General features: G+C 38.5%; 1 protein-coding gene across 1 annotated transcript in view; it reads right to left on the minus strand.

The window, feature by feature from the left end:
- The window catches only part of LOC141495750 (histone-arginine methyltransferase CARM1-like), a 272410-nt gene that overhangs the window by 110600 nt on the left and 142877 nt on the right, over window positions 1–18933 (minus strand). Inside the window, exon 3 of the mRNA XM_074197436.1 lies at window positions 1516–1622. Within this exon, the coding sequence (XP_074053537.1) occupies window positions 1516–1622 (107 nt within the window). The remainder of the gene's footprint in view (window positions 1–1515; window positions 1623–18933) is intronic.

Raw genomic sequence — 18933 nt, forward strand, 5'->3', positions numbered from 1 at the left:
TCATCCTCTGAGGAGAAAACAGAGAGGAAGTAGAAAGAGTAATGAATTTGGATCAGGGTTTGAGGTCTAGTTGCCACTGAGTAGTCATGTTTGGGTGTTTAATTTTCCTCTCTGCTCCTCAATTTGTTCATCTGTGAAATGAGGGGACAAGAAATATGGATGGACTAGATCTCTAAGGTCCCTTCCAGCTCTACTATTCTGTGACTCCCTAATTCACAGCTAAATTGGCACTTTAAAATCTGTAAAGTGTTTTTTAACAAAACTGTGAGGAAGGTAGTAATACGGTGATACTGACTTACAAATGAGCAATCAGGCTGGAAGAGATTAAATGAGTTGCCCATGGTGATAGAACAAGTAAAGAAGGTCAGAGTTTGAACCCAAATTTTCTAGTCCAGCCTTGGTTTGATACGTTTCAGTAATAACAGTCTACCTCTTTATCAGGAAGAAGGTACTCAGGGTTTCTTCTGCTAATATCCATAGTGGACAGGTGGAGCTGTGAGTGTGATGGTGGCCAGAAGACCATTCTAACAGAAGGTTATGCAACCAAAGCCAAGGAGAGGTCATTTACAAAATCACTGCTGGATTACTATCGATGACTGATTTGTCTATTGCAGAAGAGGATAAGATCACTGGACTTAGAGTTAGAAGAGACTTTAAATATTACATAGTCCAAACTCCTTAATTTGCAGATGAAGAAACTGAAACCTAAAATGATTTGCCTAAAGTTAAATATACATACAGTAAGTGGCAGAACCAGAATTCATGTCTAGGTCTTCTTTGTCTCTCTCTACCATATCAAGATCCTATTGGTTTTCCACAAATTTCCCATAATTTCCAAAAAATTAATAATTCCTTTGGAACAATGTAACTAACATACTTGTTAGTTGGGGAAAAGGTGTTGGAATATGTGGATTTTTTTCCCCATTTTTCTTGGTAAAAGATTGAATTAAGAGATATTCATGACAATCTGCCATGGAATCTGAGGGGTCCTTTTCTTGAAGCTCTTTGATAAATGGATTACACAAGACTACAGAAATATTTCCTCCTGCTGCTCCTTACCACTGCCATAGCAAATTTCCATAGGAATTTAAGTTTTCAAAAATCACTTTCTTCACAATAATACCAGTAGAAGAGTTGTGCTGATATATTTAAATACTGTTGGATATTAGGGTATGAAGGTGAATATGATGATTGGATGTAGGGACTCAAGGGAGTACCCTTAGTAAAGAAATACTGCTTTAGGCAATTTCTCAAATTAAAAAAAACTGAAATTCTAGACTATAAAGCATTATAGAGTACAGAACCCAAGAAGACCTGGGTTCAAATCTAGGCTGAAACTATCATTTATTAGACCATGGGAAAATCATTTTAGTTCTCTGAGCCTTGCTTCATCATCTGTAAAATGGGCTAGTAAAACCTGTAGCACCTACCTCCCAGAATGGTTGAGAAGCTCAAATGAGAATGTACATCTCAAATCATCACATCAGTGTTAATTACTATTATTTTCCTTCATACCTGAAAATACTGTGCAGCAGAGGCCGCCTCTGTCCGCTGACTGAACACTGAGTATTCCTTCTTCTGCTTCCGATATCTCTCTAAGGCATTTGAAAATGTACTGTATTCTGAAAGGCAAAAGTACAGGTAAAAGTCCACATACTTGGAATGGCAGGACCTACTAAGCTGCCTGCCCTCAAGAAGGAGGAGAAAATAATAGTGAAATGACAGTGTATTCACCTCTTTCTAATATCTTAGGGTGACTTGGGGCAGTGGTTGAGAGGCAGCCATACTTTACTTTGCCCATTCAAAGAGAACACATATTTACTTACATTATTTTCAAATCCCTCCCCTGGTGCTAATTTCCTATGTGATCTTGGACAAGTTTTTAACTTTCTCAAGCAGAAGCTTCCTCATCTAAAAAATGAGAGGATTAACTGGAGATGGCTTTTGAGGTCTCTTCTAGCCCTTTGCATAAAATCCAGAATTATTCTTATTAAAACTTGTTCTTGTTTTCTCAATTGAAGGGGAGGATATAATAAGCATTTATATAGGTCCTGCTATATGACAAGTACTGAGGTAAGTGTTTTACAAATATAGGGGCAGGGAGGTAGGAGGAAAAGAAGGAGAATCTTTGTTCAAAGAAAATTAATTGACAAAACTGTGTGCACTACTGGCATCATTAGACTTCAAGGAGAGGCATTTAAGAGATATGAACAGATTTTGTGCATATATGTATCTGTCTGGCTAGTAGGGGCTCAGCACAAAGTCAGACTTTAAAGTAGTTCAATGATAAATTCCAAAATTCAATTCAACTAGAATTTATTGAGCACCTAACTGCAGAGTTAGAGGTAGAGAGAGAGAGGTAAAGAGAGAGAGAGAGAGAAAGAGATATTTCAAATAAGACATTGACCTGGGCTTAAATGAACTCAACATGTGATAGGGGATAACATAGATAATAACATATGATGAATACATTAGGGAGTACATATGGAAATGATGATCTTAGGAATAAAATGATTTATTGATAATCTTATGCCATATATCTCCTTGTAATTTGGTCATTAAGAAACTGAGGTTTAGAAAGGAAAAGTGATTTATCTAAGATCACAAACCTACTTGGAGGTGGTGGCAGGTAACCAGTAAAAGAAAAGATGAAAAGAGATTATTATGGACTGGGAAGAATTAACAATGGTGCCAAAAAACTGAACTCTACAATTTATAGGATTTTTAGATTTAGAATTGGGAGGGACCTTAGAGGTTATCGAGTAGAACTCCTTCCCCATTTCAAGCCCAATGCTTTTATTTACCATATTATACTTCTATTTACTGACTGCCTACTACAAACTATGACAATATGCTCCCTGCCTTTAGAACTTTGTCTAAGGTGGGGAGGGAAGCATAATATCCAGTAATTAAATCTAGTATAGGGTAATTTCATATATTTAAAATTGGGAGGAATCTTAGAGGTCATCTATTCAATACTCTCATTGAGAAGGGAAAGCTAAGGAACCAAAGAAATGGTAACTTGCCTAATATCACACAGAAGTATGCCATAGACCTGAGATCTGAACACAGATTCTTTGATTTCAAATCCAGTATAATTTCTATTTTCAACTTAATAGGTCCAATTAAGGCTTTTTAGGAAAATCTGAAGAGGAAGAGAACATTGGAGATGCAGGGTCTCTTTTTAGATTTGGAGTTAAAGGCAAGGGCTAAAATTCTCAACATTTCTGTTATTGACTATGGGGTCTTGAGCAAAGTCATTTAATCATTCTGAGTCTCAGTTTTCTTCTTTGAAAAAAAAAAAAAGAGTAGTTAGATCTAAATGACCTCTAAAGTCTCCCTAAGTTCTAAAGTCTATGATCCTTTGACTATCTCATCTTTGGGGATTCTTTCAATCTTAATGACCTATGATTGTATTTAAAATTTCTGGGAACAAGGATAGCTTTATGAAAAAGCTGTCCTATGAGTGAGACCTTGAAGGATTTTAACAAGTTAAGTGAATGAAGGAAAATGTTTCCAGCAGTAAGAAGGAAGGTGAAGAGAAAGAACAGTCAACGGTTTGACTCAAATGGAAATTTCATGAAAGGAAGTAAATGGGAAATAAGCCTAGAAGTGTAGGTTGTAGTCAGTCTACAGGGGGCCTAAAATTTTAGACTAAGTTACTGCTTTTTTAATCCCAGGTCAATAAGGAACACTGGTAACCTTTGGTAGGTAGGTAGGTGACAGTGCATTAGGAGGTAGAACATAGAATGGACACTCCTCTTGGTCAGGGACCATTTTATTTTTTAACTTTTGTTTAAAGAAAGATGTTATTTATCTTGAGTTTTACAAATTTTTCCCCATTCTTGCTTCCCTCCCCCCACCTCCCACAGAAGGCATTCTGTTAGTCTTTACATTGGTTCCATGTTATACATTGATCTCAATTGAATGTGATAACAGAGAAATCATATCCTTAAGAAAGAAAAATAAAGTATGAGATAGTAAAATTACATAATAAGATAACTTTTTTTCTAATTTGATAGTAATAGTCTTTGGGGATCATTTTATTTTTGAATGTCTTCTGCATAGCAGACACTCAAATACTTGCAAATAAATACATATTTAATGAACAAAGAAGATTATTTTGATGACCTTGTGAAAGCTGAATTGGTAAGGAGAGATATATCTGCAACATGATTCCAATATTTCAGGTAAGGGGGAAGCAGCAAGCTGAGTGGATGCAAGGGCAGATAAGAGTCAAAAACTATGTTTAGGTTCTGAGTTTGGGTAACAGGGAGCATGGTTGCACCATAACAGAAACAGAGAAGTTGAATGGAGAGGAAAGAACATGCTTTCATTTGGACTATTTTGAATTTTGGATGCTGGTGGGATAATCAAGTGTAGATGCCCTGCAGACACTTTTAGATGTGGGAACCAGAACTCAGAGAAGGTACTGAGGCTGAATTGATATAGTTGTCAGACACATGGAGGTGTGACTTTTGAGTTGGGCTTTAAAGGAGTAGAAATTCATAATGAATAAAATTGGTTCTTGCTCCCTCTCTGGGGGTTTCATCTAAGTAGAGACTTAGGTCTTGGAAATATTATGAGGTTCATCTGTCTGTATTCTCAATTAGTTCCTGAACCTAGAGCATGTCCTAGATGGTAGGGTAGAAAGTCATAATTAAAAATGGGGGGGGAGAAGCATAATATTTTGAAAATGTTTTTTGAGAGATATTTAGATTTTCTAAACTTTTAGGCACTCTACCAAATGCCTTAAAACACTATATCATTTCCTGATATTTATAATTTCCATAATTTGCCTCCATTCCTTCTTTCAGCTTTATTTCACATTATTAAAGTTTTCCCAAATATATTACTAGATGTTCTCTAAACTGAACATGTCATCTACAATTTCAGAACAAGTTGCACAAGTAGTTCCTAAGCCTATAATGCTCTCATGCTCATTCTCTCTCTCTCTCTCTCTCTCTCTCTCTCAAAACTTACCTCATAATAAATGCTTTGTTTGGATATCCCCCCTCCTATGTGAAGCCATCAGTTAAATGTGGTCATTTTAACTTCAGATACTCCTAAACCAACTTCACCTAAATCTTTCCTTTGGCACACACCCCACCTCATCCTACCACGTATATTTATTTCTGCATGTTCAGTCATTTTTTCAGTTGTGTATGACTCTTGGTCGAGATACAGGAGTGGTTTGCCATCTCTTTCTCCATCATTTTACAGATGAGGAAACTGAGGTACACAGTTATGTGACTTGCCCAGGGTCACTCAGCTACTAAGTGTCCTGAAGCTAGATTTGAATTCAGGAAGACGTCTAGTTTTCTATCCACTGGGTCATTTTAGCTGCCCTATCTCTGCATAGTTATCATTATCCCCAGAAGGATATTAGATCCTGGAGGACAGGGACTCTTGTTTATTTTTTTATCCTTGGCACTTGGTGGTGGTGTTTTTTTTTCTTTATTCTCCAAAAGGACCATAACATCAGAGATGAGACACCATGACTGCAAGTGAATTTGCAAAATATCGTGACTATAGCAGACACTTATTAGATGGCTTTTTAATTTCAAAAAACTGGTGCAAATGTAAAATAATGAAGTTGACTTTTTACACAATTCTTCCATTACACACAAAGATAGTTTTCAACATTCATCCATCTGCAAGTTTATGAGTTCCATATTTTTCTACCACCTTCCCTTCCCTCCTTATTCTCCATAGCAGTGAACAAATCTGATAAAGGTTGTACATGTACAGCCTTGTTGAATATATTTCCATATTATTCATGTTGTGAAAGAGGAATTAGAAAGAAGGGAGGGAAAAAATGAGAAAGAAAAGACAAAAACAAATTTTAAAAAGTGAACATAGCATGTTTTGCTATGTATTCAGAATCCATAGTTTGGGTTTCAGTTTTTGCTTGTTTTTCTGGATGTGGATGTCATTTTCCCTAACAGGTCTTTCAGAGTTGTCTTTGAATCCTGAAGAGGAGTTGCATCCATCATTGTTAATCCTTCTCACAATATTTCTATTAATGTTTACAATGTCCTCCTGTTCTGCTCACTTCACTCAGCATCAGCTAATTTTTGCACATTAAAAAACCACTTGAAGCAATTTGATCCTCAAGCAACTCTCTAGGGAGTAGTGAGCATATTATTATCTCCATTTTATTTCTTTAACTCATTCTCTACAAAGCTTATACATTAATATTGGTAAAACTTCCTGTTGGATCCAGGTCTGAGTTTCATTCTTGCCAAATAGAGCCTCATAGATTATATTTTCCTAAGGACATGAATCCTAACCTCCATAGAAAACTCCCAATCGAAATACATCCTCCAATGACTCTCAGTACCTATAGAAACCATACCACCCTGCCTCGTATAGCCAATGCCCTAAAAAACTTGCTCTCCTCACTACCTACTCTGGAGTCTGCGTGGATCCAGCCCACCATTAGTTCCTTCCTTTAATAAACAACTTTGCATTCACCTCCATTTATAGTGTCATCTTTCTTTTTACACAGGGTTCACCTTTTGACCTTTCATCTAGAGTCCAAATACTGGAACGGAGTGACAGGGAATCCTGAAGACTTACTGTAGAACCACACTGGGGCTAACTCCTTGATCTTGCCTAAAGGAACCCTTGTAACTCTCTCCTGGACCTACCAAACCCTTGGTATTCAAGGATGACTACTACCAGTTCTCACATTCACCCTGGTCACTTCAGAAAATGAGGCTAATTTGAGAGGTAAGACTCCTTCCTGGGCACTCCCCCTTCCTCCTCCCAAGGACAACCCAGGGTGTTCCATTCTGGAATCCTAGCTAGGTGGAGAATTGCCTGGAAACAGAGAAATAGAACAGGGATACCACTTTCTTTCTCTATTTAAACTGTAACTAGGGGCAGCTAGGTGGCGTAGTGGATAAAGCACCGGCCTTGGAGTCAGGAGTACCTGGGTTCAAATCCGGTCTCAGACACTTAATAATTACCTAGCTGTGTGGTCTTGGGCAAGCCACTTAACCCCATTTGCCTTGCAAAAACCTAAAAAAAAAGTTGTAAACTGTAACTAAATGGTTCAACAGATGGAGATGTGACCTGTGTGGATCCTAGTTATAACCATTGGGCTACTCTCTGAATCTTCACCTCTCTTAGAACTTTTCTTCATGACAACCTTACATTGAGATGTGCCTTCAACAAACTAAACCAAATAGATTTCCATCTCAAGCCTAAACAGCTTGTCTTTTATTCCACCATAGAATGGCCTCAATATAAATTGGATAATGGGGGGGTTGCATGGCCACCTGAAGAGATTTTTGATTATGCCATCCTCATTAATTGAAACAACCTGTGTCAGAGATAAGGCAATGGAGTGAGATTCCATAAATTAAGCTGCTTTTTCCCCTTAACTAAGACAGAGCTCTTCCCTATGCGAATCCAAATTCTTCTCCATCAAGTGGAACCTCCCCAAACTGGTACATCAGACTTCTCAGCCCCTTCCACCACTCCTCCCAACAATCCTCTGGAAGATGCCCTCCTTATGCTCTTCCTCTACCTGATTCCACCTTATATCTTTTGCCAAGTGTGGCCACATCTATTTGTCCTCTTTCTGTCTCAGATAATCTACCTTCTTCAACCACCACAACTTCTCACCTTCTTTCACCTCCTCTTCAGGTTCATTTAGACATTGTCCTGTTCTCCCTTTTCATGAAGTGGCAGGTCCTGAGGGTGAACCTATCAGGATTTCCAACCTCAGTCAGATTGAAAAACACTTTGGTTCCTATTCTACTGATCCCTCTCAATTTTCCAAAGTATTTCATTATCTTATTCTATCCTATGACCTGACCTGGAGAGATCTTTATGTTATTTTTTCCACTTGTATGACTGATGATAAGAAGGAAAGGGTATGGAAAGCAACACAAGATCATGCAGACATGTTAAATAGACAGAGTACCGTAGGACAACTGCCATCCCTCAGGAAGACTCTAAATGGGACTACCAACCTTCCCAAGATTTACAAGCAAAGGATCACATGATTACTTGCTTGAGGACTGGCCTGCAGACCACAGCTTGGAAAGATGTCAACTGTTAAGGAGATTTTGCAGGGCCCCAATGAAAACCCAACAGCATTCCTTAACTGACTTAAAGAGGCTACCACCAAATATACTAATGTTAAGCCTGAATCTCCTGGAAGGATTATTTTCCTAAATATCTACTCCATTTCTCAGTCAACACCTGATAACTATAGAAAACTGAAGAAAATAGAAGCTGGTCCCTCAGGTACTCATAGGAGACTTGGTTAGTGTGGCCTTGTTGGTCTTTAATAATTAAGATGAAGAGAAAGCTACATCCCAGACTAAATCTCTCTAGATGTTAGCCTCTGCCATTAATGGGTCCGAACCCCCCAAAGGGCACTTAATAATGACAATGCTCCCAATGTTTTTCAATGTGGCGGGTTGGGACATTGGGCAGTCTAATATCCAAATCTCAGACCCCCCCCCCCACCTTCAAATTTTGCCAGAGATGTGGCAAAAAAGAACACTGGAAGTCAATTGCATCTCTCTCTTCCTTGAAAGGGGAAGACTTTGGCTGACTCCTATTAATCTTCCTGCTCTCTGGATTTGACCATGACTGATGGTACCCAGGATCTGCCTTGGCCCTCGAACCCATCATACAAGCAGAACCTCAGATAATTACAAGTGGCAGGTAAGGCAACATCTTTTCTCTTAAACACAGGGGCCACCTTCTCTCTCCTGTCAGAATATAAAAGACACACACAAAAATCTTTTATTTCAATTATGGGGATTGAGGGACTCAGCTCTAATCCTCTAATTACTCCTCTACCCTGTTCTCTTGGAGTTTTCACTTTTACTCATCCCTTTCTGGTAATTCCCAGTCATCCTACATCTATATTGAGCAGGGGTATCCTCTCCCATCTAAAGAATCAGATCTTAATTCCTTTCCTTCAGCAACCATATGAGGATCCTAAGGGTATTTTCCTTCTTTTACTTTCTGACTCTCCCACTCATGATACTTGTATTCTCCCACATCTTCCTATAAAAATTGTCAGTTGGAAAACCTCTGTCCCTGTAATAGTGTCCCATCATGAGCCAATTCTCATTCTTCCCTAGAATACCTCAATATCCTGTTCCTCTTGCAGGTCTTAGGGACCTCAAGTCCACAATTGACAGACTTCTTAAGGCACAGTTCCTATGATCCACATGCTTCTCTTATAATAGCCCAATACTTCTGATAAGGAAGTCTAATGGCTCTTTCTGTCTTTTACAAGACCTACACATCATTAATCAGGTTGTTCTCTCTCTCTACATCCAGTAGTACTTAATTCATATATACTCCTTTCCCTCATACCCTCTTCTATCACAGTAAACTCAGTCTTAGATTTTTAAATTGCCTTCTCTACTGTGCCACTCCATCTAGATTCCCAAGATCATCTTGCCATTACCTGGACTGACCCTGACATCCAAAGGTTTCAACAATTAACTTGGATTAACTCCTCAAGGTTTTAGAGATAGCTCCCATCTTTTTTGGCCAAGCACTGGTCAGAGTCCTTCTGGGAGATAACCTTTCCTTCTCTACTCTTCCCCAATACATGAATAATATACTCTTATGTAGCCCAGATTTTGAATCCTCCTTAATTTTCTAACTGATAAGAGGCATTGGATATTTTGGGATATAGCCCAGTTCTCCCTCTCATGAGTTCTGAGAAATCCATAACTCAAAAAGAGACACCTTCAGTTAGTTACCTTGCTTTTCCTGAATTCTGAACATGCCTGTTCCTCTGACCAAACAGAAACTCTTGTCCTTCCTTGGCTTGGCTGGATATTTCTGGAACTGAATCCCCTACTTGGGGTCCTAGTCAAACTCCTCTATAAGGCATCTAAGGAACCTCTCTCTGAACTACTACCCCCTGGAATTTCCATCTTCACCTCTATTTACAAGTTCAGGGAGGCCCTCATTACAGCCCTTTCCCTTCTTGACATTAACAAATCCTTCATGCTTTATACTAATGAGAGACAAGGTATAGCAGTGAGTCTTCTTGGTCAAAAGTCCAGACTGGACCTGAAGATGGTTGCATAACTTTCTAAGCAACTTGAGTCAAAGGCCTGGTTTTAGCCAACTGATGGCATATCCTGGCAGCCACTGTCCTTTTGGCCAAAGAAGCCCAGAAATTAACATACTCTCAGCCCATGACTCTATATTCCTCCTACTCCATAACCAAGCTGGTCCACCTAGCCCTCATTAACAGCCCTCATGTCTCTCTGGCTAGAACTATAACTCTTAATCCTACCACCCTTCTCCCACTACCCTCTGATTCCTCCCCCTTACGACTCCTGTTTTGAAGTCCTCTCTGATCTTCTTATGCCCTTCCCTCATATTTCTGCCATCTCCTTCCCAAACCCTCATGATGACTGGTTCATTAATGGAAATTCCTCAGTGGTAAATGGGAAGCAGACAGCAGGGAATGCCACTGTAATCTCCACTTGTCTCATTGAGTCCAGCCCTCTCCCTCCATAGACTGCCTTTTAGCAAGCAGAACTCACTGTCTTAATTCAAGGTCTCACTCTAACAAAAAGGAAGTGTATTATCATCTATACAGACTCTCAATATGCCACTATCTGGACAGAAAGTGGTTTCCTTACTTCTAAAGTCTCTCCTATAGTTAAAGCTGACACATCCTCCTCCTCTCCTTTGGCAGTAATCCACTGAAAGGGCCATCAAGGCATGTCTACTTTGGTGGCAGCTGGGAATGAGAAGGCTGACCAGGTGGCCAAACAAGCTGCAACCCTAGACATACCTTCAATTAGTCACCTTGCTTTCCCCAAATCCTGAATTATACACTAGATAAAAAATAGGCACACCTCTCTAAAGGGACTGTATGGCAGGGTACCCAGCTAACCCAACTTCTCCAGGCACCATTCTTTCTCACTTTCATGATTCCCTCCATGTAGGACATAAACCCTTCCTTTCGATTTCTATCCCCACTGATTAGTACTCCTGTTCTCTGACACCCTGTCAGAGACTCTTACCTGTAACCATACCTCACCTCAAGGGGCCTTCCTATCCCTCCTTCTTTCCAAATCCACCAAGCCCTTGGGCATGTACCTGGCCATGACTGGTAAATTAATTTCATTCACATGCCTCCAGTACAGAAGCATATAGTCCTGATGACACAATAGACACCTTTTCAGGTTGGATAGCCTTCCCAAATGTCTCTAAGGTCTTGTTAAACCATCCAATCCTTCAATTTGGCCTTCCAACCTCATTGCCATCAGACAATGGCCCTGCCTTCATTTCAAAGGTCCCTCAGCTCCTCTCTCAGTCCCTTGGCATCATCTGGCATCTCCCTACACCAAATAGGCTCCAGTTCTCTTTGGCAAAGCAGAAAAGGCAAATTCCATCTTAAGGTCACATTATCTAAATTATCTTTGGAAATGCAACAATCAGTCTGAGTTTCCCTTCTCCCTTTTGCACTGGTCAATATTCAAGCTACCCATAGGGCATCCCTTAGTGTGAGAACCTTTGAATTTATATATGGAAGTCCTTTACTCCTTGGCAACTTCCTACCTGAACCTGGAATTTGTTCTCTGGTTTCCCTTTCACCCCATATTGAGGTAGCCTGTAACAAGCAGTCCCTTCCTGTCACCTTCAAGGTACCAAAGGGTACCCACTCTCATTCCTTTATAAGTGGCTATAGGCATCCTTTCTGGAGTAGGAGGCATCTCAACTTCTCTGCATTACTTTTAGCAAGACCTTCAGGAAAGTCTTGATGATATACCCAAAAGTGTCCTACAAATTCAAGATCAACTGGATTCCCTAGCTGCTGTAACCTTATAAAAACAGATGGGGCATGGACCTACTGACTGCTGAGAAAGGAGGCCTTTCTTTGTTCCTTGATAAAGAATGCTGGTTTTATATTACTCAGTCTGGATTGGTTTGGGATGCTGTTAAAAAACTGACATAGAACTTCACAAAATTGGGAAAAATCAGTTGACACCTGGTCCAGCTGATTCTAGTCTTTCATGGCTCCTTCTCATATTAACCCCACTGATCATGGTCTTTTTGGCACTCTAAGTCTTTCTCTGTCCTAGATGCTTATGTCCTTCCTACAAAAAACAGTGAATACTGCTAGATGGCCTAATCCATGATGCTACTTCAGGCTGAAGGATACAAACAGTTCTACTCTATCCTTTGCTATATCTGATGACATCATCTCTCCCACTCATCTAGAAACAGCTCCAGAAGAACCAACCTTCAATCCCTACCCCTTCTTAGTAAATTTTTTTTAAAAGGCTGTGTTGGATCCAAGCCTGAGTTTCATTCTTGTCCAGTAGATCTCCATTAATTATCTTTTCCTAAGGACAGTAATCCTAACCTCCATAGAAACTCCAAACAATACTCAATCATACCTGGATGATCCTCCTAAACAAAACATATCCTCCATGGAGACCCAAATGGCTCCCAGTCCCTAAAGAAACCATACCAGCCTGCCTCCTATATCCCATACCCTATAAAAATACTTGCTCTCCTCTTACCTACTTGCTGGAATCTGCTTAGACCCAGTCACTGTTCCTTTCTCTAACAAACAGCTTTGCATACATTTCCATTTTATAGCGCCATATAACCCTTTTTTACCGAGGGTTCCCCTTTTAACTTTTACTTCCCTAACCCAGATCTTCTCTTCAGGATAAAGTACATTGTTAGCCTGTCATTTAACATTTCAAGTTCTCTATAGACTGGTTACCACCTGTGTTTCCAGGCTCCTTTCATAGGTGCTCTTTAGAAGCAATTAGGTAGTCCAAAGGTAGAGTGCTAGACCTGGAGTTAGAAAGACCTGAGTGGGGCGGCTAGGTGGCGCATGGGGTGGCTAGGTGGTGCAGTGGATAGAGCACCGGCCTTGGAGTCAGGAGTGCCTAGGTTCAAATCTGACCTCAGACACTTAATAATTACCTAGCCGTGTGGACTTGGGCAAGCCACTTAAACCCATTGCTTTGAAAAATCTTAAAAAAAAAAAAAAGTAGAATTTTAGGGGCTACTAGGTGGCGTGACCTCGTTTGCCTTGCAAAAAAAAACTATAAAAAATAAAAAAAAGACCTGAGTTCAAATATGGCCTCAAACATTTCCTACATGCACTTAACCTCTCTGAGTCTCAGTTTCCTCAACAGTAAAATAGGGATAAAAATAGCACCTACCTCTCCTTGTATTGTTGTGTGGATCAAAGTATCAAATATAGTTAATAAGTGTTTTCTTTCTCCCCCTTCTCTTCAAGCCAAACAAGCCTAGTGGCTGTTCTGATTTTCATGCCATTGTCCAGATAGATCCCCTCCTGTCAGATGTTTTCCCATTTCTGCCAATCTCTAGTTTCATTCAAAGAACAATTCAGGTACTACTTCCTATGCAAAGCTTTGCCTGGTTCCTCTAATTATTTGCCAGTGCTGAAGAAGAGACATCCGTCTAGTTTTTTGATATTAAGAAAATATTTTTTGTGTTGTTTGATATTTTCAGAGGGCTTCCCCTGCAGTATAAGCCCCTATTATATGCAAATTCCCTCCACTTGTTTAATGTAACTTCATTGTTAAATGGAAATTCACAATATAATTTCACTGTTAAATGTAAATTCACCAAGATAAGAGCAATCTCAGCCCCTCCCTCTATCCTTCCTCCAGCTTCTGCCTCTCAGTCTTCCAAAGTGGGTACCTGACCCCAGTCATGTGGAGGGAGTGGGTCACCCTTTAATCCTCTTTCTCCTGACTCTTCCTTGAACAAGGATGTGGGCAAGACTATAAAAGTTCAGCTCACATTCCCCTCCCTGCTGGACTCTTGGGTCAAGCCCAGTCATTTCTTTTTTTTTTTTTTTAAAGATTTTATTTATTTTGAATTTTACAAGTTTTCCCCTAATCTTACTTCCCTCCCCCTCAACCCCCCCCCACAGAAAGCAATTTGTCAGTCTTTACATTGAAGCCCAGTTATTTCTTATGGCTGCTTTGCTTTCTTTTTTCCCTTCAGGCATCCCCTCCCACCCTACCCAGGCATTTGTGTTTCAGTCAGTCCTTAACTAACTTACTGTCTCTCCAGATGAATTAAATCTGTGAACAAGAATATGAACTTTTACATCTCCAGTGTCAGCTTCCTAAGGGTTTTTTTTTTTTTGCAAGGCAATGGGGTTAAGTGGCTTGCCTAAGGCCATACAGCTCGGTAATTATTAAGTGTCTGAGACCAAATTTGAATTCAGGTACTCCTGACTCCAGGGCCAGTGCTCTATCCACTGTACCACCTAGCCACCCCCAAATTCCCTATTAGCTCTAATACTTCCCCCCCCCCCCCCTTGAAATTTCTTGAATATTTTCCCCACATCTCTATAATCTTCTAGACATTCCTTTAGTAGTCCATTAAAATATTAACTCCTTGAGGGCAGGGCTTTCCCATCCTTTTGTCTTTACATTCAAAATGCTTTATAAGTATTAAATTAAATTAAACAATTTTATTTGAAGACCTAAATTGACTTGATCAAGGCCATACAACTGATAATGAATGGATCAAAGCCACAAATCTAGCTTTTCTTCCCATTCCAATTTTTATGGAAATTTCATAGTACCATGGCAAATTCTATGCCACAAGAATATGAGATCAGTTATCATTATCCTTTCTTTACTGTGGATGGGGAAACCAATTGCTTCAATCTATAGTTTCACTTAAGACTATTGCCATGACTGCAACTCTACCCTTTTGAAATTCTGGCCTGAATCATTAAAGTACATTATTTTCTTTTGATGGTACATATTTACAGTCATGGACCTGGTTTGCTAGGTCCATCACTTATTCCTTTTGTGCTGGTTGCTCCACTTAAAAAGTGCAAATAGAAGAAATTTTTTTTTTATCTGCAATACTTAAAAACTTGCTATTTTAAGAGATACTGTCTTAGGGGCTACTTGTACAGTTGCTTTATTTAGAAAAATGTGAGGCTCCTTCTTTGTTATAGAAGCATAACAACTAATTGGTGATAAAGGTGACCACACAGGAATATAACAGCTATCATTTATGTAAGAGCTTGAAGGTTTGTTAAGAACTTTACAAACTGTTAACTCATTGAGGTAGGTCTATTATTATCCAAATTTATAGATGAAGAAACTGAAGGTGACTTGCTTGGATATTACATGCCAGCAAGTGTCTTAGGCAGGAATTAAACTCAACCTAGAGAGTTGTTTCATGGGTAACTTCAATTTAGTGAGTTCCAACTTCAAGATCTGGGGACTGAACTTTCTGTCAGAAAGGGAAGATTTCCTAGTGCTGAAGGGAATTATTCCACATGGTTCTTGTGCAGAATTCTACTTGAAGAGCAAAGTCTGTGAGTTGTTTAGATACTTATGAACTGAAGGATAGAGTAATGTTTATTCATCAAACCCAAAATAGCCTTTGGATATTCAACCCAACAGGGTGACATTACAAATCGAGGTGGGAATATGTAGAACCCTGTGGGAGAGCTAAAGATCTACTAGAATGCCAAAGACAGTTTCAATCAAGTTCAGTTCTTCCAGAGGGAAGCTGATGGACATGATGAGTCCTTTGTATGTTTCTACATTCACACCCTTTTAAGTCCTTTGTTTTTGTCTTCATTTTCTGTGGAGTGAAATAAAGGTTTTACTTCCCATATTCATTACTTCCTTGGTTATATCTAAAGGAGATGGTACTCTGTAATCAGGTAAATTTAATAACTGGGTCTCTAGAGGAAAAAAAATGTATGTGTATATATATGTATATATATATATATATATATATGACATACTTTCTCATTTAATCCATAGTATTAACATTTTCTCCACTATTTTCTTAAGTCTAGAAAGATAAACAAAATAATAAATTAAACTCTAATTTGTAGCATCCACTAATAATCAGACTGTAAATGTTCATAATGAAAACTTAACAATTGGCTGTTATAATTCAACTCTAATTCACATCAATGTATATCCCATAATTAAGAAAATTCAGATAAAAGCCAAATGTAAACTATACTTAGATTTTCCTGGGGTAACGAAATCTAAGTGGAGAAAATGGACCAATAGAGAAGATGACTTTTGTGGTCATTCCCCAGGCTTGGACCTGACTAGTGTGAACCCACTATTCTGAGCTACAGGCTATGTAGAAAGTGATAGAAAAAAAATTATTCTAACTTCTTAAATAGAATAATGGAACATCATTATAACATTATTCTATTATAAATAGGATTGCAGTATAAGATTAGCTTTCCTGGATTTAATTAATGTATTATCATAAGGACCTACTTATAGTGGAAACTATACCCTGGGCAGCCTGACAGGTAAGACTTAATTAAAAACGACTGCAGTTCTACAGATTAAGAATCGAGAATAATCATCATTCCAGAAGAGAGAAGCAGGAATTTAGCAACATGAAGCACAGCTTAAAAAAATCTAAGAGCAGATTTGGTGTCAAAGGTAATGGGATGAAATTAATTAGATCAAGAAAGTTGAAAGAACCAAAGTGTGCAATGAGGGGAGGGGGATTAAAATTGCTAATACAGGCAATGAGTGCACCCAAGAAATTTGGGAATATCAACACCTCCTAGGCTAACAACTCTATCCATAGCTCAATCCCCACTATAAATCTAGGGAGCAGCTCTGGGATGGATGAGACCTAGCAGCTGCTAAAATGGGTATTATAATCTGCCTAATTAGCTACTACAGACCAACAAACAAGACTTTTGACCCTCAAATCCTTGGCACTATCAAATGGTTCAAAATCAAAAACAAATCAGATTTTACCATAGCAGGTAAAAAATGAAGATGATACATTGCCATCTACTTTAATAATGTACCTCAAGGACCATTGGTCCTTTCTTTCCACTTTGCAGCTGAACCAGCCTATATGTATTCACTTTCCTTAATTACTAGGGTTCGTGAAAGTTGGTATTGGTTTTTGTATCATGAACCTTACCATTGGCAATCTAATAAAACTTATAGACCCTTTTCAAAATAGTATTTGTAAATGCATAAAATTAAATGAATAGGCTTATAAAGGAAGCCAATTATACTTCAATGACAATTATAGACAGGAATACTGTAACCACATATAATCAGGTGACAAGCCTATTGGCTGGTAATTCTGAAGCAGCAATGAACATAAATCATATTTTGAGATATATGCAACATCTATAACAGGATATGAAAATATCTGTGATTTCTATTGACAAGGTCTAAGGTACTGCTAAATTTACTGTTGCTTATGTTGTTAGCTGAAAGAAATGCTAAACATCAGTCAGTGGTTAATGAAAATGAAAATGTCATTTTTTTCTCCCATTCAATTTCATAGATCTCCAGAAATTTATCCTCAGACTCCTGTCCTGTTGGAATAGGACTCTTCAAGAGCCAGCGTTATTTGTGTCCTGAGCACTTATAACAGTGATGGCCCACAGTAAATGCTTAAAAATATATTTTTTTTTATCTACCCATCCATCCATTCATGCAATCATATTCCTTTCTATTCCTTCACAGTAAAGGACTGCCAATATGGGACTGTAGAATTGCATGTATTAAAAAGTTCTCAAAATATAGCTTTAGCTGAATATTATTTCCCTTCCTTTTTGGATTTTAAACAAATTAAGGGAAAAGATCATGTAATTTTTCATATTTGCCTCTCCAGTGTCCAGCTTACTACTTTGCATATAAAATTTAATAAGTGTTTGTTAAATTTAACTAAGCAAGCACTAAGAACTTAGCATATGCCATGAACTATACAAAACCAAAAATGAAGCAAACCCTGCTTCTCAAGAACCTTAAATTTCATTTAGGGGAATTATGCTATGCATACATAGGTAAATTAATACAAAATTTATTCAAAGTAGTTTCAGGGAGGGTTCTACTAGTGGGTATATTTGAGTGTGTGTGTGTGTGTGTGTGTGTGTGTGTGTGTGTGTGTGTGTGTATGATGGTGCTCAAGCTAAACTTTGAAAGAATTGTATTGAAAAAGAGACAACTCATTCAAAGTTCAAGTTGACTTTTTCCTATCATAAATTCTTTACTTTTAGAGTAGAACTAGTCAAAATTTCTGAATAGTGCTTACCAAGTAAATTACTTTTAGAACAAGAAAGAAACTTTTCAAGCAGACCTCAGTTTCCTCATTTGTAAAATACGGGAGTGGTGGGTAGATGACCTTTAAAATTCCATTCACTTTTATTTAACATTCTATATACTAAGAAACTGAAACGTGTCTATTTGGCCTCTCTTTTGAAATCTCTACAATTAACTAGAATATCTAATTCACTTTACATAACATCAAAAGTCTTAGAGTAATTCAAAGCATAGAGCAAACACTGGGTTGTGGGATTTTGGGATTAGCAGCTCAGGATTATATATGTATCCATATATAAGGTATAAATGAATCTAATCTCACTGACATGTAAATAGACAAAATTGAATTTTTATAATTTTTACTGGTATCCTCCTCTTCCTCATCTCTCACAGTCTGTTTCCTCATTTTGGGAATAATAACTGTAACCCCTCAGGATTATTGATACAAATAAAGTGCTTTTATAATCTTAAAGCAATATAGAAATATCTACTATCATCATTGTCATCACCACCACCACCACCACCACCACCACCACCATTTGCACCAAGGTTGAAGAGTCATTTCCTTTGGCCAGAAGCTCTTCTTATCCTTTGATGCTTCACATGGACTGGCCTGAATGCTAGTATAGCCCTACATCTTAATACCACCCCCAAACTCTACCTAATCATTCCTCCCTGCCTTCCATTATCTCCTCCCCTCTCCCACCAGGAATTTTTCTCCATTATGGATGGCTTTCATGTGATGACTAACCCTCCTCTGAACAACCAACATGAAAATATTCTATCCAACAGCCTTAGGCCCATATGCTGAGCACAGATGGGAGCAGCACTATCTTCACAGTAGTAGCTG

The sequence above is a fragment of the Macrotis lagotis genome, chromosome 8 (assembly GCF_037893015.1).
Source record: "Macrotis lagotis isolate mMagLag1 chromosome 8, bilby.v1.9.chrom.fasta, whole genome shotgun sequence".
NCBI classification, from domain to species: Eukaryota; Metazoa; Chordata; class Mammalia; order Peramelemorphia; family Peramelidae; genus Macrotis; species Macrotis lagotis.